This window comes from Prunus avium, chromosome 1 (genome assembly GCF_965620075.1).
Source record: "Prunus avium chromosome 1, drPruAviu1.hap1.1, whole genome shotgun sequence".
NCBI classification, from domain to species: Eukaryota; Viridiplantae; Streptophyta; class Magnoliopsida; order Rosales; family Rosaceae; genus Prunus; species Prunus avium.
The window spans coordinates 58,561,021-58,586,140 of record NC_142284.1 but is presented as its reverse complement, the minus strand read 5'-3'; the positions used below and the strand labels follow the sequence as shown (position 1 = coordinate 58,586,140).

The 25,120-nt window shown below is 38.1% G+C and overlaps 1 protein-coding gene and 1 long non-coding RNA gene across 2 annotated transcripts; both read right to left on the bottom strand.

Annotated features, from left to right (window-relative positions):
- Nucleotides 1–996: 996 nt before the first annotated feature.
- On the bottom strand, nt 997–2,343 carry LOC110772058 (uncharacterized). The gene is made up of 3 exons (XR_002528971.2): nt 1,956–2,343; nt 1,786–1,853; nt 997–1,657 (listed from the first exon to the last, which is right to left on the bottom strand). It is a non-coding gene; the product is annotated as an uncharacterized LOC110772058 (long non-coding RNA).
- Nucleotides 2,344–19,126: 16,783 nt separating this feature from the next.
- On the bottom strand, nt 19,127–20,914 carry LOC110772057 (2-alkenal reductase (NADP(+)-dependent)-like). The gene is made up of 4 exons (XM_021976432.2): nt 20,598–20,914; nt 20,255–20,432; nt 19,896–20,062; nt 19,127–19,786 (listed from the first exon to the last, which is right to left on the bottom strand). The coding sequence occupies exons 1-4, from the start codon at nt 20,853–20,855 to the stop codon at nt 19,325–19,327; spliced, it is 1,065 nt and encodes a 354-aa protein (XP_021832124.1). The 5' UTR covers nt 20,856–20,914; the 3' UTR covers nt 19,127–19,324.
- Between the last annotated feature and the right edge of the window lie 4,206 nt (nt 20,915–25,120).

Genomic DNA, 25,120 nt, shown 5'->3' with positions numbered 1-25,120 from the left:
GCTTTTCCTGTGGCACCAACCGATACAATCTCCACTCAAATGAGGTAGTTTGTTTATTATTGTAAAAAAAAAAAAAACAAATCATGCTCGATGTTGTGATGAAGCAAACCCGAAAAGTTTGTCATTGCCTTGATTTATATATTTTGCAGGTTACAAGGAAGCTTGAGGGTCACGCCAAAAGAGCCACTAGCCTTGCCTTCTTGAACACTGTGAATGTGCTAGTTTCTTCTGGTGCTGATGCATATTGGAAACTACAATTGCTTTCAGACATGGCTTCTACTCTAATGTGACTTCTGTTATTTAACGACGTCATTTTGGCCCTGCAAATTTTTGTGTGGGGTGCTGCTGGGTGGGAAAAACAGAGAAGCAAATTGAAAGGGATGAAATAATGATCAAACCCAATATTCTAGATGCAGTTAACTGAAGAGCTGGAGCCAAACTAACGAGCAATGAAAAAGAACCATTTTGCAGTCGAGGTAAACTAAGTTTAATTCTTCAAAAAAAGACCCTCACATTTTTCCTCTCAACCTGATTTGATGTCTCCAATATGTCAATATGAAATAGAAATAACAATCGCTACGCGACGAATATCTATTTCCAGATCAAAAAGCAAAATTTCCTTGAGGCCATTGACAAGTGAGAACATTTTTGAAGCTTCTTATAATCTATACATAAACAATCTTTAAAAAAAATACCATGTTCTGCATGTTTTTGGTTCATTCTTGACAGCAATTGTCACTCCAAGGCGTTAGATATCCTCTTGAAGGATCTCAAAGTTTTTGCCGAAGGTAATGAGGAGCTGTTCCAAGAAATGCATCAAATGTGTATGGGTTCAATCCAACAGGGATCATAAGGCACTCTCTATGCGTGGAGATATAATGTCTATGATGAAGACTATGATGAAGGAAAATGCTAGATCATTATTCATTATCATATAAATAAGGTACAACAAGCACCATATATGTATCTCTTCAATATGATTGATATATTTGCCAATGATCCTCGTACAACAACTTGTATAAGAATTGAAGAAATATTATTACATAACATTCTATAGTACTATTAGCTACTACATTTTCACATCAGAAAAATACTAAATTCAAAATTCAAAAAATCACTGCTCTTATCATTGACCTCGAGCGTCTTGCCATCTGTTGGTATTAAGCAATGAATCCTATCCTTTATCTACAATTAAGAATCATACAAGACATCAACCATATAGAAAGGATGAAATTTTTGACAATAATTCGTGTTCAGCTCAACACATGACCTCTATCAAATACAAGGGCATTATCAATTCTCACAAAAACAAAGGACATTCTTCATGCTGTTCTCTTAGTTGTAAGTGACATGTTGCAGGACATTCATCTGAGAAGTGCTGCAGAGAAGGATTCGATCAACTGATATGTTGTATGGCACATTTGAATCATGATCCACTGGGGAAAGAACAGGCGGCTGCTGGAAATGATTACTGTTTAGATAATCATTTCCTTCATTCTCATTGCCTAGAAAGGGTTGTGGTTGTATTTCAGTGTCATGTCATTTATCTTGACAGGGAAGCTTGTATTGCAGCCAGCACCAAGCAGGGTGTCTTGCTCCAGTGAAATGTTGCACATTGGGATGTGATATAATCAATCAATTGTTGGTCTTCAGAGACCTGTGAATTTGACAGTTACCAAAAAAAAAAAAAAAAACTATTTGTGAGAGATGTGACCAAAATAAAATTTCAAATCTAACATAAGAAATTAAAGCAAGGTTTGAGTGAAGCATCATAAAATATCATACATCTTTGGAGACAAACAGCTCAATCAACCTTCTGCACTTGGAACCAAAACTCTGGTCCCATCTCTTTCCTGCAAAATGTAAGTAGAAATACACAGTTACATTTAATTATATGTTCAGAAAAGGACTTTCTTTTGGAACTAGCTAGGGAAAATGGGAACTTGTGAGCTCACTGCCATGGCACTTGAATCTCTGTTAGAAGATGAGTTCAACCAAATGGGCTGGTTTGATATTAATGGATGTGCATAAATCCTGCTCATGAGCAGCCATGGTTAAGGATATAAAAAAAAACTAATTAATTTCTTTTGTCAAGATATGTATGGTGGTAATTGGTAATTATGATTGAATGAGTAAACAAAAATGCTAAAATGAAAAGGATATATAGGTGCCCAGAGTCTAAGGACAGAGAAGAAGGAAGCTGGGCAAGAAGATCACAGGAATTTGTTCTTGAGTGCTGCATTGTATCTGTGCATGGAAGGACTGGATAAACTGGAAAATAAGTTCATTTCCTCCATTAGTCTGAGTGTTCTCATCAGCCCCAGAAAAACAACATTCCATCAACTCAATAAACCTAAAATAAAAAAAATAAAAAAATAACCAATCTAAAAATTAGTCACAAAAAGAAACATGAATTAGTAACTGTTAATTAAAAAGTTCCTCTTAACATTTGGTCTTCACTCAATTTCCAAATAACACAATAATCGCAGCCTTTCAAACCCACAAGGGGCCTAAGCCTCTCAGTCAGATTTTGCATAAGGATGGCATATCTACAGAGAATTTATTCAATAATGGATATTTCTTTAAAGAACAATCTATTGAATCTCATAATATGGAGGGAGAATAACCTGCCAAAAGCCACAAGAGACCTCAATTTCTGAAATTCTTGTTACAATAATTCCTCAAAAGCTCCTTCACCCAGCCGTCACGGCCAAAACCAAAAGTTCCAGCCATCTGTATAAACAGAAACCAAAAGGCATAAAAGTAAGACAATTTGTAACAGATATAAGTGAAAACAATAACCGATTACAGCTAGCCTGTTAATTATGTAGTCAATTAATGTGTTAATTATGTAGTCAATTAATGTGTTGATTATGTAGTCAATTAATGTTTGGCACCTACTATGTTTGGCACCTACAATATTTGGGGGGCTTGACTAGGTTGGTTGCCTAACTAGGTTGGTTGCCTAACTAGGTTGGTTGCCTAACTTGGGGGGCTTAGGAACTTGTATATATATGTGTTGATTGTAAGTAATGTGAGATATAAGAAAGAATTCTAAAACCAGAAAATTATCTTCTCTCATTCTCACATTCTCATATTCTAGCTTATCTCTACACAAATCTCTACACTTTGTTTGGCATGGTATCAGAGCAATCGATTTTGGTTGCCTCTGCATAACCTTGTTTTACCTTGCTCTTATCTTGTTCTTGCCTTACCTTGCCTCTACTTAATCTTGCCCTTACTTCTTTGCTCCTATATTGTTCCAACACAAAATTTGTGTTGAGTTCCCTTTGTTGTTTTATCCTTCCGCTGCATATACTTATCCCTACGTAATTTTGTTTTTCCCTTATCCTTGCCATTGCTTTGCCTTTGCTTAAATCTTGTCCTTGCCTTGCTGTGCCTATGCATAACCTTATCTTCCATAACCTTGTCCCTACATAATTCAAACTCGTGTCCCTTTGGTTACTTTGTTCTGTTGTACCCCTATTGTGTTCTTTAAATCTTCCGCTACATTTACGTATCCATACTTTCACACAAGACCCGCAACATGGCACCCAAGGCTGCTTATGTCATGACTACCGGTGAGTCTCCATCTCCTGCCTTACTCTCCGACTCCAACCCCGACTCAGGTACACGCTCTACTACATGGATAATTGATACTGGTGCCACTGATCATATGACTTTTGACTCCACTGTTTTTTCCACCTTATCTCATAAATCTCATTATCCTTACATCACTAGTGCCAATGGGGCTTCTTCTAATGTTGCTGGAGAAGGGACTATATCACTTTCCCCTAAATTATCTTTATCTCATACACTACTTGTCCCCTCTATTAAATGCAATTTGTTGTCTGTTGGGAAATTCCTTGACTCACATAATTGTTATGCCACATTCTATCCTTCTCATTGTAAGTTTCAGGACCTTACGACTCACGAGACGATTGGGCATGGTAAACGGAGAGGGGGGTTGTATACCTTGACGGTCTCATCACCACCACGAGCTGTCCATGTTCAAAACTCACGTGCTCAACAACAGATTTGGCTATGGCATCGTCGCTTAGGACATCCATCATTTGGCTACCTTCGACGACTGTTTCCATCTTTATTCCGAGGTTTAGTTGATTCTCAGTTTCAGTGTGAAACCTGTGTGTTGGCCAAGAGCCATCGCACTGTATTTCCATCAAGTGATAGTAAAACAGAATTTCCTTTTGAGTTGATTCACTCCGATGTTTGGGGCCCTGCTAAAGTCTCTTCTACTGGCAAGAGGTGGTTTGTTACATTTATAGATGACTGCACCCGCATGACATGGGTGTACTTGCTCACCCATAAAAGTGATGTTACTACCACAATTCGTGAATTCCATGCTATGATCACCACTCAGTTCCAAGCATCCATCAAAGTGTTCCGGTCCGACAATGGTGGGGAGTATGTAAATGGTGCCTTGGCTCAATTCTTCAAGGACCAAGGCATCATCCATCAAACCTCCACACCCTTCACTCCACAACAAAATGGTGTCGCCGAACGGAAGAATCGCCAATTACTTGAAGTTGCCCGTGCCTACATGCTTGATAAATCTGTTCCTCACCACTTATGGGGTCATGCTCTTCTCTCTGCAGTCTATGTGATTAATCGGGTACCTAGTAGCGTTTTGAATTTCCAAACTCCACTAGATACCTTGGCTCATCACATCTCTCTTCCTACCATCCTCAAGTTGCCTCCTCGTGTGTTCGGTTGTGTTGTTTATGCTCATGTTCCTTCTCATCAACGGAGTAAGCTGGATCCATGTGCCCTCCGATGTGTGTTCGTTGGATATGGCTTGAATCAAAAAGGATACAAGTGTTACCATCCTCCTACTCAAAAACTCTTTGTCACTATGGATACCACTTTTCATGAAGATTTGGCTTACTTTATGGTTTCCAAGACCCCTTCTCTTCAGGGGGAGAGGGGGAGTGAAGAGAAGGACTTGTCATTTGAAGAGAAGATCGAAACAAATGCTGAAAAAAACGTTGAAGATTCTCACGAAGTGCCCCAGGCGACCGGTCGTGACCCATTGACAACCAGTCACGAAGTACCCCATGCAACCGGTCGTGAAGAATCTAGTGACCGGTTGTTTTTTCATAGAGTTGAAAATTCTGAAGAAAATCATGATTTGTTCAGTCCTGACCTCAGTGAAGACCTTGAGACTATGGAACCAGAAGGTGATCCACATGCCCCTGATGATCAACTACAAAATACAACCCTTCCTGCCCTGTCATCGCATCATTCGTCTAGTGATGAAGAAGTACTTGAGGTAATCACTGAACCACCTAATGTTGCACCATATACACTTCCACCTAGATCCACTAGGGGAAAACCTAAACCTCAATATTGCCCTGACCTTAATGCTAAATCTAAATATCCCATCAATAACCATGTGTCCACTCATAGATTGTCAAAGTCATATGCATCATTTGTCAATCAATTATCTACTGTATGTGTTCCAAGTAAGTGGCAGGATGCTGTGACAGATTCTAGATGGACTGAAGCAATGGAAATTGAAATGGAAGCTTTGAAAAAGAATTCTACATGGGAAATGATTCCTTTACCACATGGGAAGAAACCAGTTGGATGTCGGTGGATATACACTGTTAAATACAAAGCTGATGGATCCATAGACCGATACAAAGCTCGATTAGTGGCCAAGGGATATACACAAACATATGGAATTGACTACCAGGAGACGTTTGCACCAGTTGCCAAAATCAATACTGTACGTGTTCTCATATCCTTGGCTGCAAATCTTGACTGGCCACTGCTGCAATATGATGTAAAAAATGCATTTCTTCATGGGGACTTACAAGAAGAAGTATATATGGATCCACCACCAGGGATTCCTATGACATCCGGTCCTAATACCGTATGCAAGCTAAGAAAATCTCTGTATGGGCTAAAGCAATCACCCCGAGCCTGGTTTGGGAGATTTACTGATTCCATGAAGCGATTTGGGTACACTCCGAGTAGCTCAGATCACACATTGTTCTTAAAGCGTCGTGGTGGAAAGCTTACGGCCCTGATCATCTATGTAGATGATATGGTGGTTACTGGTAATGACAATGAAGAGATGCAGAATCTACAGAAGCTCCTTGGAAGTGAATTTGAGATGAAGGAACTGGGTGAGTTACAATACTTTCTTGGCATTGAGGTTGCTAGATCTAAACATGGCATATTTCTATCCCAAAGAAAGTATGTGTTAGATTTGTTGACAGAAACAGGAATGCTGGATTGCAAGCCAGCTGACACACCTATTGAACAGAATCACAAATTGGGAATGTATCCAGATCAAGCTCCTACTGATAAAGAAAGGTATCAAAGGTTAGTTGGGCGATTGATTTATCTATCCCACACACGCCCTGACATAGCTTATGCTGTGAGTATGGTAAGCCAATTCATGCATCAACCAAGTGAAGCTCACATGAATGGAGTAATACGGATAATGCGATACTTGAAGACTGCCCCTGGAAAAGGATTGATGTTCTCCAAACATACACACATGGATCTTGAAGGATACACTGATGCTGATTGGGCAGGGTGTATCACGGATAGACGTTCAACTTCTGGATATTTTACATTTGTGGGTGGTAACTTAGTTACTTGGAGGAGTAAGAAACAAAGAGTTGTAGCAAGATCCAGTGCTGAAGCCGAGTTTAGAGGAATGGCTCAAGGAGTATGTGAATTGCTTTGGTTGCGGAGATTACTAAAGAATCTTGGCATTAAACAAGTGAATGCCACAAACCTATATTGTGACAATAAAGCTGCCATCGAGATAGCACATAATCCAGTACAACACGACCGTACTAAACATGTGGAAGTCGATCGACACTTCATCAAAGAAAAATTGGAAAAAAAGATGATTAAGTTTCCGTTCGTAAACTCAGAAAATCAACTGGCTGATATTCTGACAAAGGCAGTGTCAAGTAGAGTTTTCAATGAGTCTATTGACAAGTTGGGCATGCGTGACATCTTTGCACCAACTTGAGGGGGAGTGTTAATTATGTAGTCAATTAATGTGTTGATTATGTAGTCAATTAATGTTTGGCACCTACTATGTTTGGCACCTACAATATTTGGGGGGCTTGACTAGGTTGGTTGCCTAACTAGGTTGGTTGCCTAACTTGGGGGGCTTAGGAACTTGTATATATATGTGTTGATTGTAAGTAATGTGAGATATAAGAAAGAATTCTAAAACCAGAAAATTATCTTCTCTCATTCTCACATTCTCATATTCTAGCTTATCTCTACACAAATCTCTACACTTTGTTTGGCAACATGCTAATCTAATGATTCCAGAGTAAAAAGTAGAATCCAACCACTTAATTAAACTACCCACATGCAAAACAAGAAGAAAAACAATTCAGATCAAACACTTTCCTCAAATGACACCAACCAGTAGTGACACAAAAAAACAACAGATTATAATGCAACTGCAAGCCCATTCCCAGATCTTTAATATTGACATATATGAAATCCACAGTAACTGAGTCAAAATGGTACTCCTTAACGATATGGCATGAAAATTAGAAAATACTATCAAGTAAATGAGCCAAGTTTCGACCCCACATTCATAACATTGTAGCAAATTCACAATCAGACCATTCATTGGGAAGAGCTAATTACCTTTACGTTGTTGATAAACATGAGTCGCTAAACCCCAGCTTGATGTGATTGCTGAGATGCCAGACCCGCCAGGAAAAAAGAAATCTTTAAAAAAAAAACGCCATTCATGTTTTCCAAAAATGGCCCGCCTAGGCGGGCTAGGCGGGGCTTTTTTATTTTTTTAATAATAAATAGTATGGCCGAGCGGCTATACTCCTTAAATAATATATTTAAACGTATAGCCGCCCGGCTATACTCTTTCTTTTAAAAAAATAAAAATTCCTGCCCAAGGTTCGTTCTTTCTTATGGAACGGATGTGCCTGGCTGCCAATCAGTGTTGTTGCCCAATCGCGACTTGTGTAAATTTCGATCAACACCTGTTTCTCACCTACGCTTTAGGTTCACTCTCTGGTTTAGGAACATGGCCAGAAACTTGCAATTAAAACTTAAAATCTAAGCTCAATATCCTAACATATCAACTCTGTTAAGAATGGAGTGCACTTAAAATCTAAGCTCCATACCCCAAACTCTGTCAAGGATGGGGTGCAACTTTTATTTCGCTTTGCCACCTCTCACCAAGAGCCACCTTTTTGTATGAATATATTGACAGGATTATTACACAATTAGGATGGGTCTAGATTGAGTCCAGATGATCTTGATCACATTTCAACCTTGTCACTTGAGCCAAAACTCACCAATCTCTCTTTGACAAAGAAGAAAAGGGTCGGGACGATTGATCGGGATCACTAGTTATAAGTTTGGGCTCAAGTGGGATTGAATCTCTAAGAAAAATTAAAGATAAACAATACATGATCTGATCTACAACTAAATATAAGAAATCAGAGGGTATCCATATTATTAGTGGCAATCTACAAGCAGGAGGAACCCTATGAGGGTTCATGAAATGCATATTTACTTGAGTTAAACATTAAATAGCATCACCATCAACTCAATATGAAATAGAAATAACAAGGATATCTTTAGGACCTTCGTCCTGATGAACTCAATAAATAGCATCACCATCAAAATCGAAGAGAAAAAAACACATAAATTCAGAATCACCAACGGATAATGAAAAATTGTTAATTAAATTTAGTGATAATCTGAATGTTTAATCAACTAAAGGCAAGAGAACAAAGGAAATTGCCATACTGTAAGATTAGTGATGACTGCTACCATTCCATATGCTTTGCAACTGCATCAGGCCTGAAATTGTTACGCTCAATCATGAGAAAGAGAGAGGGGCAGGCAGATCTTCAAAACTTACATTTTATCGATCTGACAAAATCAATGATTAACTACAAAGACATAATAAACCTTCACTCCATCATACCATCTTGAGGACTAAATTATTCAATTATAAAATTATTAAGCTATTCCAAATATGATTCATTCCGCCCACTCCCAAGCTCATTCACGTTTGTTTAAATTAACCCAAAGATTATTAAGCAAATCCTAAACTGAAACAACGTGTTCATATACTTGAAGAAGTGCTAGCAGTGCACTGACCCGAGAGAAGATGAAATCCATTCCCGAAGGGTTTGAACATTCAACATAGTTTCAGCTGTTGTAAAGGTCTTCAAAACTACCACAACTGCAAATATCAAAAGAATATGAATGAACGATAAGAAACCCCACATAGAACTTAGATTACAACAGTCAATATTTAGTGATATAAATAAACTAAATGCTTACCTAGGGTAGTTTCTGGGTTTAACCCTGCAATATTTCTGGCAACATCAATAGGATCAACGTTTGCAAGACTGCATATATACAGAGGAAAATAAATTATTAGATTACCCTTAGACCCGAATCATCGATCCTCTGATAATAATAAAAAAATTATATGCCACAAATATTTTTCAGAAACGGAATACTGCCACTCTTTATGGGCCATGCTCTCCACCAACATTCGGTTAATCTTTTCTTTGAGGGATGCAGCCTGCATTGTGGCATAGACAACATTAATTAGACAACACTATATTCACCCAATCCCTTTCCCCCACAAGACACTAGTTATGAACGGGCCAACCCCACCTCTGCCAATTTCCAAGGTTTCAGGCGTGGCACGTTGCTGATTTTCAGAGATGCCTTTACGTTGTTGATAAACGTGAGTCGCTAAAACCCTAGCTTGATGTATTTGCAGAGATGCCAGACCCGCCAGGAAAAAAGAAATCTGCCAAAAAAAACGCCATTCAAGTTTTCCAAAAATCGGCCGCCTAGGCGGGCTAGGCGGTTCCTTGTTTTTTTATTATTAAATAAATAGGGCTATATTTAAGTTTAAAGATTGCAATAGACCCGCTAGTAAAAAAGAAATCTGGAAAGAAAAAAAAACGCCGTTCAAGTTTTCGAAAAATCGGCCGCCTAGGTGGGCTAGGTGGTTCCCTTTTTTTAAAAAAAAATAAATAGTGTAGCCGAGCGGCTATACTATATTTAAGTTTTGTAATTGCAATTCTATCTAAAGGTAGTCTATCTTCAGAAAAAGAAAAATAAATAATTCAATATGAGGTCTCTCAATTCCGAGACTGATTTATAGTTTTTCTCTGCCTATGCACTGGGAGCCTATAAGCATGGGAATATCTAATATTTAAGTTTCAGATTTCGCCATTAAAATGTTTTGGTAGCTTCTCATTACATCAAGGCTGGTCTAAACAAATGGAGGTGATGCCATTTTGGTGTTAGCATCAAATGGCATTCATTTTCTCTGGAAATGGCCACATGACCTTAATTATAGTGGAGTGCTAAAGAATGACATGCTTTATAATTCTTTCCTATTAGATTTCTCCTCTCTTTCCTTTCGATCCGAAGCGACAGTTGGTCATTTGATTATGATGATATTGATTGAATACAGGCAACTCCCAAGGTTCACCCTAATTTATGGAAACCAAAGAGTGGCTTAGAGATGATGAACAATGACCTTCCCAGCACCAACCTTGAAGACTCTATGTCCTGCTTTGATTTGTCCAAGAATGATTCCTATCTCATATCAGCAAAAGGAGGGAAGATCTCCATTTTTGACATGACAACATTTAAGGTAAACCCAACAAAAATAGTATTCTTGAAATTTTCTATTCCTAGCCAAAACTTCCCAAATCTTGTTTGTCAATATGCTTAGCTAACCTCTGGATGTCTCAAAGGAGAATACATCTTCAAGCATCTACCTTTGTTGCCGCAAATGCATAACTTACGCTGATGTCCCTCATAGATTTGCACTGACCTCGACTACTCATATCAGAGAAAATTGATCTTTATGCTCGTTGAACAGTTCTTCAGCATCTGAATGCATTGAAATATGATTGAAAGGGATGAAATAATGATCAAAACCAATATTTTAGATGCAGTTAAGTGAAGAACTGGTGTCGAAGTTTTGAGCAATGAAAAAAAAACAATTTTGCAGTCACATTTTTCCTGTCAACCTGATTTGATGTCTTCAATATGTCAATATGAAATAGAAAAAACAAGGATAGGTTCCTTCCATTATATTTTATGCTCCTTTTGATAACTGCATCCCCCGCATGTTTGTTAGCAAATGCCTGAAATTTGTCTCCACAATCCAGACACAGTAGTTGTTGTGAAAATGGACAAACACTTTCACTCACTCCCCTAATGATCTTGTTGTTGATGGACTTTTGTGACACACACAAGGATGGATGAATCACACACACACACACTTGAGAAACCAACCAAGCACAAAGTGACACAAGTATTTTAGAGGTTCAGCAATTGCCTACATCCTCTTGGTGATCCTCTTGAAAAATTCACTAATGAAAGAATAAGTTACAACTTTGGTTTACAAAGAAACCCCCTTAGAACTCTATTCTCTCCCAAGCTCTCTTTTCTCTCTCACCCCTTGCTCAACACTTTGATACACTTGTGAACACTCTCACAACTCTTGGTGTTTCCCCCCTTTGGTGTCTAGACTACTCAAGACTCAACTCAGCTCTCTCTTGAACTTATTGCCCTCTCTCTCTTCCTCCCTTGGTAAGTTAAACCACTCTTGGACACACTAGCTCCCAGCTACTTGTCCACTCCTTGAGAAGTAAAACCACACTTGCTGTCTTGCTTCCTCTTCCCTTTAATACACAAGCCTTTGGACTTAGGAGAAGGCTCCATCTTTTCCTCCCACGTTCTCCCCTTGGTTTCCAGACTTGGACCACAACTTGGGCAGAACAAAGGCTAGGCATAGATAGCTGCAACTTCAGCCACCCTATCTAGAGCTATAGGGTAGGTACTCTTTGAAACAAGTCAACTATCCTCATTCAATGGTGCTCCAGCTTTTCCAGCACCTTGCTAGACATCCTAGAACCCATAAAACTCCTTGGAAGCTCGAGGGATTAGGTAGGAAACCGACACATGTGAAGACACCTTGAAAAACGCATGGAAAAAACAGCACAGCAACACTGGCGACCGGTCGCAGATACATTGCGACCGGTCGCGGATACCTTGCGACCGGTCGCTTTCTGCGATTTCTCCAGCCTTCGAATCTGTGTAAAAACGACCGGTCGCCCAAACCTTGCGACCGGTCGCTCACTCCTTCACTTGCATACTAAATGTGAGCCATTTTTCCAACAGTAGTGTGATGCATTTCACTGACCAATAGCCTTTGAAGCTTCAGGCCTTTACCCTGTTTCATCCTAGGGTGTCATATTCTCACATGATCAGTTATAATATGTAGAAATTTCTTTGCCAAATTTAAGGAAAAATATTTGAACTTCTTCCTTTTCAGACACTTCAGGCAATACTGAAGGAACTTACATGCAGAAAGACGCTAATTGGGTGTCGCCCACAAATGAATGGTGTTATCAAACTCCGACAGATACTGTTTGAATGCATCTGGATTTCCAGTTTCTATTAAATCCTTTCCCATCCTGTCCAAAGCCTCAACTCGACTACTTGTTCAGAGCTATCGACAATTTGAGAAATTTCAAATGAACGCACTCTAAGCCACAGTTTAAAGAATGCACAGAAAAAACAGAGTGAATTGTTGGGAAGAGCTAACCTTTACGTTGTTGATAAACGTGAGTCGCTAAAACCCTAGCTTGATGTATTTGCAAAGATTTCAGACCCGCTAGGAAAAAAGAAATCTGAAAAAAAAAACCGCCATTGAAGTTTTCCAAACATCGGCCGCCTAGGCGGGCTAGGCGGGTCCTTTTTATTTTATTTTATAAATAGTATAGCCGGGCGGCGATACTCTTGAAATAATATATTTAAAACGTATGGCCGTGCGGCTCTACTTCTTAAATAATATATTTAAAAGGTATAGCTGCGCGGCTATACCCTTGAACCCTATATGTCAATATGTCGATGATGAAGATCTATTTTTCCTCTCAACCTGATTTGATGTTTCCAATATGTCTACATGAAATAGAAATAACAATCGCTACTCGAAGAAGATCTATTTCCAGATCAAAAAGCAAAATTCCCTTGAGGCCATTGACAAGTGAGAACATCATTTTTTTTAAGCTTCTTATAATCTATACATAATCAATCTTTAAAAAAAATACCATGTTCTGCATGTTTTTGGTTCATTCTTTACAGCAATTGTCGCTCCAAGGTGTTAGATATCCTCATGAAGGATCTCAAAGTTTTTGCCGAAGGTAATGAGGAGCTGTTCAAAGAAATGCATCAAATGTGTATGGGTTCAATCCAACAGGGATCATAAGGCACTCTCTATGTGTGGAGATATAATGTCTATGATGAAGACTATGATAAAGGAAAATGCTAGATCATTATTCATTATCATATAAATAAGGTACAACAAGCACCATATATGTATCTCTTCAGTATATGTTGATATGTTTGCCAATGATCCTCGTACAACAACTTGTATAAGAATTGAAGAAATATTATTACATAACATTCTATAGTACTATTAGCTACTATATTTTCACATCAGAAAAATACTAAATTCAAAATTCAAAAAATCACTGCTCTTATCATCGACCTCGAAGGTCTTGCCATCTGTTGGTTTTAAGCAATGAATCCCATCCTTTATTTACAATTAAGAATCACACAAGACATCACTATACATGCAAAAGCATATAGAAAAGATGAAATTTTTTATGATCATTTGTGTTCAGCTCAACACATAACCTATATCAAATACAAGGGCATTATCAATTCTCACAAAAACAAGGACATTCTTCATGTTGTTCTCTGAGTTGTAACTTGTAAGTGACATGTAGCAGGACATTCACTGGAGAAGTGCTGCAAAGAAGGATTCAATCAACTGATATGTCGTATGGCACATTCGAATCATGATCCACTAGGGAAACAACAGGTGGCTGCTAGATGATTACTGTTTAGATGGTCGTTTCCTTCACTCTCTTTGCCTAGAAAGGGCTGTGGCTGTATTTCAGTGCTCATGTCATTTATATTGACAGGGAAGCTTGTATTGCAGCCAGCACCAAGCAGGGTGTCTTGCTCCAGTGAAATGTTGCATTGGGCTGTGATATAATCAATCACTTGTTGGTCTTCAGAGACCTATGAATTTGACAGTTACCAAAAAAAAACTATTTGTGAGAGATGTGACCAAAATAAAATTTCAAATCTAACATAAGAAATTAAAGCAAGGTTTGAGTGAAGCATCATAAAATATCATACATCTTTGGAGACAAACAGCTCAATCAACCTTCTGCACTTGGAACCAAAACTCTGGTCCCATCTCTTTCCTGCAAAGTGTAAGTAGAAATATACAGTTACATTTAATAATTTATGTTCAGAAAAGGACTTTCTTTTGGAACTAGCTAGGAAAAATGGGAACTTGAGCTCACTGCCATGGCACTTGACTCTCTGTTGGAAGATGAGTTCAACCAAACGGGCTGGTTTGATATTAATGGATGTGCATAAATCCTGCAGATAACACATAAAACAACAAAAGTGGATGCTCACAGAATGTAAACAAGTAACTCAGGATCACCCTCATTGCTCTCCAAGTGTTCCTGTTGCAGAAAGTAGGATCAGATGAGACTTCATATGCCCAGTGGTAAACCTGAACTGAATCTCAACCAATGATTCAGCAATTTTTTGGCCGAAGATGAGGGTTTTTCCTCTTCTACTGCAGCTGTATTATCTTGCATCTCTCTGGGAGTTTTTGATTTACTCTTTTTGCCCATCTTACGGATCCAAAAGCTGCATTTCACCCAGATTACATTACTGAGAATTGACAAAAATGAAATTTAAAAACAAAAATTCAAGAGAAGAGATGACTCAACAATTGGGTCAGTTAACCAGACCATCTCAGTTTGTAACTAAACTCATCAATACAACAAAAGAAACACGAAACTGAATATTCAGGTAAGAGAATATTTGTTCATCATCAGCTTCCTAGCAACCAAACATAACATAAACCAAAACAGAAAATGGAAAATACTGAGCTTCAGAGATGCCTTTACGTTGTTGAAAAACTTGAGTCGCTAAAACCCTAGCTTGATGTATTTGCAGAGATGCCAGACCCGCCAGGAAAAAAGAAATCTGAAGAAAAAAAACACGCCATTCAAGTTTTCCAAAAATCGGCCGCCTAGGCGGGCTAGGCGGGCTAGGCGGGCTAGGCGGGTCCTTTTTATTTTATTTTATAAATAGTATAGCCGCGCGGCTGTAACCGTGAAATAATATATTTAAAACGTATGGCCGCGCGGCTGTACCTCTAAATAATATACGAAGTTCCATTTTTCCTCTCAACCTGATTTGATGTTTCCAATATGTCTATATGAAATAGAAATAACAATCGCTACTCGACGAAGATCTATTTCCGGATCAGAAAGCAAAATTTCCTTGAGGCCATTGACAAGTGAGAACATCATTTTTTTTAAGCTTCTTATAATCTATACATAAACAATCTCTATAAAAAAAATACCATGTTCTGCATGTTTTTGGTTCATTCTTGACAGCAATTGTTGCGCCGAGGCATTAGATATCCTCATGAAGGATTTCAAAGTTTTTGCCAAAGGTAATGAGGAGCTGTTCAAAGAAATGCATCACATGTGTATGGGTTCAATCCAACAGGGATCATAAGGCACTCTCTATGTGTGGAGATATAATGTTTATGAGGAAGAATATGATGAAAGAACTCAGGCAAATAATTGAGGCAAATCCAGTTTTCCGTGGCAAACTGAAGTATCTTAGCATCAAAAGTCACAGATTACATAAACTCATCAACCAAAGGTAATATGCTTCCTCTCTAGTTTTGGTCTTCCTTTCTATTTTGTGATTGCATATGTTCATACATATGCCTGTGCGCGTTTGTGTGTGAGAGGGAGAGAGTACTTGTTATTCTCATATTTAGTAAAAGATTTAGTCACTTTCTGTTTTTTGTAATTGGGAGAGACACTGACTTGTGTGTTTAACTTGACAGCTTGAATTGGCAGCAGTAACAGTGTAAAGACCCTCGTCCAAATCCAGTCATTAAGACTCTTTTCGTTGATCATGTTTGTGAACCACAGGAAAATGTTCCTTTGCCTCTACCAATTGAAAACTATTTTTAAGTAAGATATGTTCTGGTGACATAAATTTATTTTTCCTAAGTATTTGTCCTCATTAACCAATGATCCTGCTCGGTGTCTACACTTACTGATTTTTGTCCAAATCCAGTTATTAAAACCCTTTTCATTGATCATGTTTGTGAATGGCAGGACTGTTTGTCTTTGTCTCTATCGACTGGGAACAGTTTGCAAGTAAGATATGTTCTGGTAAACTGAAATTCTTTTTGTATTGGTCCTCATTAACCAATTTTTCCTGCTCATCAGCCATACTAGCTGATTTTCTTTTTCTATTTTTAAAGAAGATTTTGTTTAGTCTTTCTGGTTTCTTCTAAGATTGCTCTAACCTTATGTATTTAGCCTTCACAAGCAACATCAAATCCACTTCCAACTTCTTCTGCTGAGCCAAAAATTTATATGTAACACAAGATGCGCTCTCTCCGGGAGCAGTATCTCTCAATGCTGCAAAGAGCCCAGGTATTTTATTTTAGTTCTTCAAGTGATGTTGTTGGGTACCGGTACCCTCTAATTTATGTTTGAAGTGTGTCGTCATTTTACACATTGCATAGTTGTTGTTATTAACTTTTGATTAAATTTTTGTGGCTACAGCTATAGAGGTTATTGACTCTCCATGCTTGTCCAAAACAATGTTCTTTCCTATTTTGGATGAGGTAATCTGAATCAAATTTATGTACAGAATTACATAATAGCACTTGTGTTTCTTGACCTTGGTTTTCTTTCATTTGTTTAGGTAAAATCAACTGTCACTGATCCTGGCCAAAGTCACACGTCCGCGGTTGTCATACCCAAAGGTTTGCCCACTACTGTTGCCCTGGCACTAAATGAGAGCTCATCTCCAATGAGCATGGATTTTCATCCCGCTTGGCAAACTCTTCTTCTATGTTAAGTAATGAGAAACTATGTTCTCTTTTTTTTCTCCCATCATATATAAATTTCCTGTCTTTTTAGGATGATTGTGTGCGGCAACTACTTTTGATAGTTCACTCATGAATCATGCTAATGTGATTCTTCAGTTGGAACTTGTGTTGGAGACATAGGACAATGGGATGTTAGTTCCGGGAAAAGTTGCTTTCGAGAAATTTTAGAGTCTCGAATCTTGACGCATGTCCGATAGCCTTAAGAGCACCTCCACCCATGTAGGCTAAAGGCAAGGCTAAGGCAAGGCAAGGGCTGCCACTATTCACATGAATAGTGCCAGCCTTGCCTTAGTTGGTTCCACCCTTGGAAGGCTAGGGCAAGGGCGAGAAAAAAAAAAAGATTATGCAACAAAATATAAACAATTTAGAAAGTGAATAAAATTGTTATGTATTTATAGGGAAAATATCTATAATTTTTTGGTATTTTTTTTTTAAAAAAAATTGAAATTTTTTTGGATTTTTTTGAATTTTTTTTACTCGCTGACGTCAGCGTAACATCAGCGCTGACGTCAGCGCCTTCGGGCTGTAGCCCAGGCAAGATCTGCCCTTGGGCTTGCCCAGTTCGATGGGACCCACCATTTGCCCGGGCCATTTTTCTTCCGCTGGAGCTGTCTTGGGCTGCCTTGGGGGGCCTTTTGCCCAGTCTTGGGTAAAGGCTGGAGGTGCTCTAAAGGTGTCTGCTTCTGGATTATGCACTACTTTTTCAACTTTACTGATATGATCCAACATTTGAACCAATGTCAATTATTTTAGGAAGCTCTGGTCAAAGATTCATATATAAAGTGTTGTTTGAAATGTGAGGCAATTACCTAACACTCCACCTCAGCATGCAATTCTCTACAACAAATAATGTGTGCAATAACATAATTTAGTAGAAAAAATTGAACTCTCAAATTGATTTACTGTGAAATTTCTCTCTTCAATATCTCCTTTGGAGATGTCGATACTAGCAAATTAATATTTATGAAGTATAAACAAATGCAACTAGAAGGGTCATTTTCTTTTATTTTCACTTAATAAATCGTATAGCCGTTTGGCTATACTCCTATTAATCTATTAATGCTGTCAAAACAATTGCAAGAATTTCAGGTTTCTAATTTTAAATTTTCCAAAGGTTTGATAGTTGACATACACATTTCAAAATGATTTCAGTGTGTGTTTACTTCTTTTATTTCTTTAAAAATAGTATAGCCGGGCGGCTATACGATTTTGGACATGTGGCACTGCAAGGCGGATCTATTTATTTTTTAAATAATATTATAGCCGCGCGGCTATACTACCTTTTAATAATTAAAAATCGTATAGCCGCTCGGCTATACTGTTTGCTATACTACCTTTTAATAATTAAAAATCGTATAGCCGCTCGGCTATACTGTTTTTGACACGTTGCGAAACAGGCTCAAGGCTCCAGGTGTGGTCTTTTTTTAATTATAAATAGTATAGCCGAGTGGCTATACTCAGGGTATTTTTAAAATAAAACAGAACTGAACAAGAAGAATTGGGCCTTTCGTACAAGGCTACTATGAAATGGGCGGCCCATTACTTTTTTTTTTTTGTCTAAACCATGAGGTGGTTCTGGATGGGCCCCAACTATGGGTGGCACCTTTAAGCCTTAACCACAACCCAGACTAATCCCCACTCACACCGGGTCGGCCCGTAAGGGGTAAAGTGTTGGCCAAAGTGGTGACTCCGTACGAGAGCAGGGATCGAACCCGTGACCTCTCTTAAGGAATGAGAGTGCCGAACCACTCACACCAACCACCTTGGTTGGCGGCCCATTACTTGACTTCACCCTTCTCTTGAACGTTCGTATTAAAAATAATAATAACAATCTTTCAATTGCTACATGCTACATTTCAGGCCCGCCCACAGGTTGTGTAGGCTGGGCGACTGCACAGGGCCCCAAAAAAATGGGGCTTCATGTAACACCTTTTAGCCCAAGAGATAAAATAGCAAAATTATTCTAAATTTTTGTGGGCTTTTTTTTTTAACTTTTCATGTAGTGGTCCTCTTTTATATAAATTAACAAACTTAAGTTTGACACTTTAATTTTAATTTTTGTTCAAAATAAGGTAAATATTGAACATAAAATACCTCAATTTTTATTTCTGTCCAGGGCCTCCTAAATCAATGCACCGGCCTGCTACATTTTTTTTATTCAAATTACAATAATGTGCTTGAGGAATCCCACCAAACCAACCTGACCCTTGCTTTCTCAAAGGACAGACAGAGAATTACAAGCAGAGATCATACAAGAACTAACTTTGATTTGATGATTCATTGGTGAGCAAGTGCAATGACTTGTTTGCCAAAGTTGCGGCCAGTGAAGAGCCCAACCAGGGCTGCTGGACCATTCTCAAGGCCTTCAACTATGTCTTCCACATACACTACTTTGCCTTGGCGGATGTAAGGCAGCACAAAGTCTAAGTATTTGGGCACGATGTGATCGTAATCGCGATGTGTAAATCCGTGTATATGCAGTCTCTTAAATGCAATTTGCAGCAAGTTTTTAATTCCTTGAGGCTCGGGAAGATTGTATTGTGAAATCATTCCGCATATTGCAATGCGACCGTGTTCTCTCATGTTGAGCAGCACAGCCTCCAGCATATCCCCACCAACATTCTCAAAGTAGACATCAATGCCTTGAGGAAAATACCTTTTCAGAGCTGCGTTTAAATCATGCTCCTCCTTGTAGTTGAAGGCCTCATCGAACCCCAAGTTATTCTTCAGCAGGTCAACCTAGTTTAATTAACCCAAGATTCATAAACAAAGACCATAAAATAAAATGAAAAACTAGGCAGGAGTTACTCTTATGCAATAATGAATTTGAAGCCAATAAGAAGTTTACCTTTTCTTTACTTCCAGCACTTCCAACAACATAACAACCAGCCAATTTTGCAAATTGTCCCACAAGCTGCCCAACTGCTCCGGATGCTGCAGACACGAACACGTAGTCCCCTTTCTTCGGAGTGCATACTTCAAAGAAACCAGCATAAGCACTCTTACCGGGCATACCTACAGCATTGGAGTGGATTGGATTGGATTGGGTCGTATCAGATCACAAAGAAAGAAATGTAAAAGTAGTTACGACGACTGATCCATAATCACATGAGAGTTTGAATAGTTTAGAGAGAGACAAGCAGAGATTTGATCAAATTAGTTATATGTATGGATATGCATGAAAAAATTAGTATCATTAGTACTTACCCAGAATTCCAGTATAGTAGGAAAGGGGTACATCAGTGTGCTGGATTTTGATGAGGCTTTCAGTGTTTGTGATGAAGCTATACTCTTCCCATCTAGTTAGTCCCCATACTAAGTCACCTTCTTTAAATTCTGGATTACTGGAGTCCAAAACTTTGGCCACACCATACCCACAAATTGGCTGCATATATATATATATATATATATATATATAGAGAGAGAGAGAGAGAGAGAGAGAGAGAGAGAGAGGATATTATATTAAACATTCATGCCTATATGTTAATTAATTTCCACCCCCAAAAGAATTAAACCAACAAAATTGTGATAGATTTAAAAGATAACTTACAGAGCCAGGGGTACAATAATCGTATTTGCTCATTTTGTAATGAGAAGTATCCATGATGAGAAATCGCATCATTGGATCGCAGGACAAGTAGAGGTTCTTGACCAACACAACATTACGAGGCCCTTCTCCTTGTCCTTGTACAAGTGGAACCTTCAAGCTTATGTTACTTGTCTTCACATACATGTCCGACTCGGTCGGATACCTGCCAGAGACGTAGTCTCTCAAAATCACCTGCTTGTTGCTCACCAATTTTGCCATTATTATTATTTCTCTCAGGCCTCGATAATTCTCTTTTTCTTGTCTACTGCTGGGTACCAGAGGCGGTCGTATTTATAGTAGGATTGGATTGGATTGGGGTCACTTACTTCCACTGTTGAGGCCGCGATTCTTGACTGGCTTCACAGTACTGGTGGGAAGGAAGGGAACGTAATTGCTTGCGACAGGAAGAATAATATGCAATTGCACTTTAGTCCAATCCAAAACCATGCATACATGTATCCAACTTACTTGAAACGTTTTCTTTCGTTCTCCAGAAAGTTAACAATTCATCATATGCCAGCGCAAACAGATCAAATTAAAGTCATTTGGCAAATCCCTTTTGTCTCCCTAGCATAGTGTGCGTTTCAAACTTAAACTCCGATGACACCATCAATTAGGTAATCCTCCCAAATTTGTCGCCATTGTAACATCCATTTTTTTAAATAGTAAATTTAGCTTTTCCTCTTTAAATTAATTTCTTCTTACATCCAACCCATCACCTTATTTTTCTATAAATTTTAAATAAATTAATTAAAAATTAAAAATAAAAACCTTTTTTTTTCTTCTTAAAATCCCATGACTAGATACAACTCATCAACTTGTTACTTAATTAAGCTCAAATTTTAATTTGTTGCACCTTTTGGATTCCAAAAATACCCCTAATTAACATTTAGGTTGAATTTGGAAAGATTATGTACATTTCTCTCCATGAAATTAGGTTGACATTTTCCCATTTAATACTTATATTATACGCTTACGTACATATATTTCAATAATGTTTCTGTTATTAGAAGGGTTATCTACCGAAAACCACCATGAACTATCACGCTTGTCTAAATGTCCATCGTGAATTTTTTTTTCCTGCCAATTTAGCCCTCATACTAAATTTTATCTCCAATTTAGCCCATACCGTCAGTTTTTGGCAATTTCCATCCAAATCTCTATTAAAAAAGTCACATTGATTTTTTTTAAGTTTACAAATAATCGAATCTTTAAAAATTACATAACTGGAAAGAAAACAACATTAGGCTTATTTACTGTTTTACCCCCTGAAATAGACGCTTGGTCTCACTTTACCCCCTAAACTGAAATTTTCTCACTTTACCACTTCCATCCACAAAATCTTTAAGTGTGATAACGTAGCATGGCATTCTAGTAATTTTAGCTCTTTATCTTCTCACTTCTTTATCCCTCTATCCCTCTATCCCTCTACCCCTCTCTTCTCTCCCATCCCGAACCCAACCTCCAGCCCAGTCCTGCTTCCTTGACCAAACTTTACAACTGCCAAAGTTACTCATATATTCTTTGAGGACTCCCTTAAGTTGGTGTTGAAAATAATCTCTTTGGTTTTGCATGACCGTGCTCTTACTGAGTTGGTTTTTTATAAATAAAGTGCAGTGCTGCTTCATTAATTTAATTTATTAACTATTAACTTTTTAACTCATCAAAGAATAGTTATTTCCTTTTTTTCCTTATATCTAAATTTTGTATTAAACAAATATACGTACCCATATGTCGATTCATGAATTGCTTTTTCATAGAGCCGGGATGAGGCAATGGAAGAGCAAGATTATGTTCATCATTAGAGGGAAGAAACTACCTTTTTAAAGGAAGAAATATTGTGGGATTAATTCCTCTTCAGCTTCACTGGTTGCTTGTTCCCTCTTCTTGTTCTCTGAAGGTTCAATTTTGGTATGAAGCCGAGTAACGTCCTACTCTCTTCCGGATCAGCGATTTACCAAACGTGTATCTAAATGGATGATCAATGACAATGAAAACAGGACACTTGATTGAGCAAATAATAATGAATTATATGTAGACTGTAGTTTATAATTCACACAGTAAGTGTTTCCATTTCCTCGGTAACACTACTAGTATGTCATTAATTACAAGTTACAACAATGAAGAATATGTACAACAATCACAAATCTTCCTGTACCCAAACGAACTAAAGACGTGTAAACCGATAATTGAAGACAAAATCTTAGTGGGTGCCTTGAACAAATTAAATCCCCCAATAGGTGGCATGAACGGAAGACTGGTAATTCCCCAAGAAGAACAACGCCACAACCAGAGCACCCAAACCCAAAGGCTGCAGATGATTCTTTAAAGATTCAAAGGGGTCATAACCAATTGGGGTTTCGATCCCAAAGAGGTGTCTTGAAAGTTGGCCAATGGGTTCAAGAACATGCAACGCAGCGAGTACAAGTAGTATTAGAAAAAAAGATATCAAACCCACTCGGTCTATTATAGGCTTGCAAATTGGTGATGAGAATGATGAGATTGACATGCGCAGAAAGACGACCGTTGCAGCTGAAACGACTCCGGGGAGAAGATCACGGGTAACCCATCGAGGCCCTGATGTGCTTATTGTTCTGTGAACTCCCATGTTGATTGCATTGAATTTCCTAAGCGACCTATGATCAAACAGTTTATGGGTTCTTGAAAATGAGAATTTCTTGATTTTTTGTTTGGAGAACGGAGAGAGAAGTGCGGAGAGAGGAGAAGGGTCAGTCCATAACCGTCTAACTTGTTCTTTGGATTTTTTGACCGTTAACTTCTTTTTTCTTTTTTGAGCCTTGGGCTACAAGTTATTACGCGTGAGTTTGAATATTTGGCGGCTTGGAAAATTTTACAAAAACTAGGGGAATAAATTAAAAGTTTATCTTCCTAGGTTTTTTTTTTTTTTTTTTTTTTTTTGGGAGATTTGGTTAGTTTACTGTTGTGATAGATGGTAATCTAATTTCACCTGATCTGGATCAGATCAATGACCAATAAATGAACCTCAAATTACAGCTAATAAATCCCGTAAATTACAAGAATTGCCACTCAAATTAATTTTCATAATTTCAATATTTCATTTGTGATGCGTATTTTTATGTTACTCTTATATTAGTTTTTTTTAGACTTATAGATTAGAAAATGCAACATTTTTTTTTTTTTTGTTTGTTTTGAAGACCTTTCCTATTGAGAGGGGCGATAGCATACTAAACTCACACACACTACACAGATGCTAGGACTCGAACCCAGGTCCTTGCCTAAGGGAGTAAATACTCCAAACCACTACACTAATGGGTCCTTTGCCAACATTTTGTATTTTTATGTAACTCTTGTATTGGTATTTTTTAGGCTTATAAAATAGAAACCGCAATGTATTGTGTATTTTTTATGTTACTCATATATTGGTAACGAAAAAAAATTAAGTTAGTGAGTTTTTACTGAAATCCAATCAAAGGAACTATGCAATGTTCCTACGACTCCCGTTTAGTGTATATACTTAATGTGACTCACTTCTTTGACCAATTGATTTCGGATAGGACCCAAAACTTGGGAAACATCATAATATAGTGCGAGGATTCATTTGTTCAATTTTTACAGAAATCTAAGCAAATGAACTATCCAATGTTCCTACCACTCCCATTTAGTCTAGAAACTTAATGTGTCTCACTTCTTTGACCAATTAATTTCGGATCGAGTCCAAAACCTGAGAAACATCATAATATAGTGGGAGGAATCATTTGGTGAGTTTTTACTGAAATCTAATAAATAAAACAATGCAATGTTCCTACCACTCCCATTTAGTGTAGAGATTTCATGTGACCCACTTCTTTGACCAATTAATTTAGGATCGAGCTCAAAACTTGGAAAACATCATAATATAGTCGGATAAGGCTTTTGGTGAGTTTTTATTGAAATTCAATCATAATATAGTGGGAGGAGTCCTTTGGTGAGTTTTCCAGAAGCTGCCCAGCACGTGCCATAATCTGCTATCGCATGTCGACAGCCTTCGACATCTGTCAACAACCTTCAACATTTGTCGACAGCACCAGCCGAGAGCTTCCAAGCCAACCTGATGAGAGTTTCCACAATTTGTCTACAATTTCTTCTCAATTCTATCAACATGTTCCGAAGGCAATTGTCAACATATGTTGACACTTACTGCGCATGATGAGCCCTAGCTACCTATGTCATGCCAAAACCTTTGCTGCCTTTTCTCATCTCAGGACACTCCTCATCCCACTTTGTCTTGCCTTCATGTGCACAACTCGTTGCACAACTTCCTTGCCTTAGCATGGTGCAAGACACTCACCATGCCTTGGCATATCTCAGTTGTTAAGGGTCTTACACTGGGCTCCTCATCATTAACAACAAATGCTTGCAATCAACTTCAATTGGGCTTGCTTGCTCACATATTTGTATTACCCCTTCGTATGTATTTGTATTACCATAATGGCTGATGATTTTTGTGCTTGATTTATTAATAC

Coding starts and splice junctions, on each gene's coding strand:
- LOC110772057 (XM_021976432.2), bottom strand. CDS start 20,855: ATGGCAAAATTGGTGAGCAACAAGCAGGTGATTTTGAGAGACTACGTC. Junction 20,433..20,597: donor ATTATTGTACCCCTGGCTCT/GTAAGTTATCTT, acceptor ATATATATGCAG/CCAATTTGTGGGTATGGTGT. Junction 20,063..20,254: donor CTACTATACTGGAATTCTGG/GTAAGTACTAAT, acceptor CCAATGCTGTAG/GTATGCCCGGTAAGAGTGCT.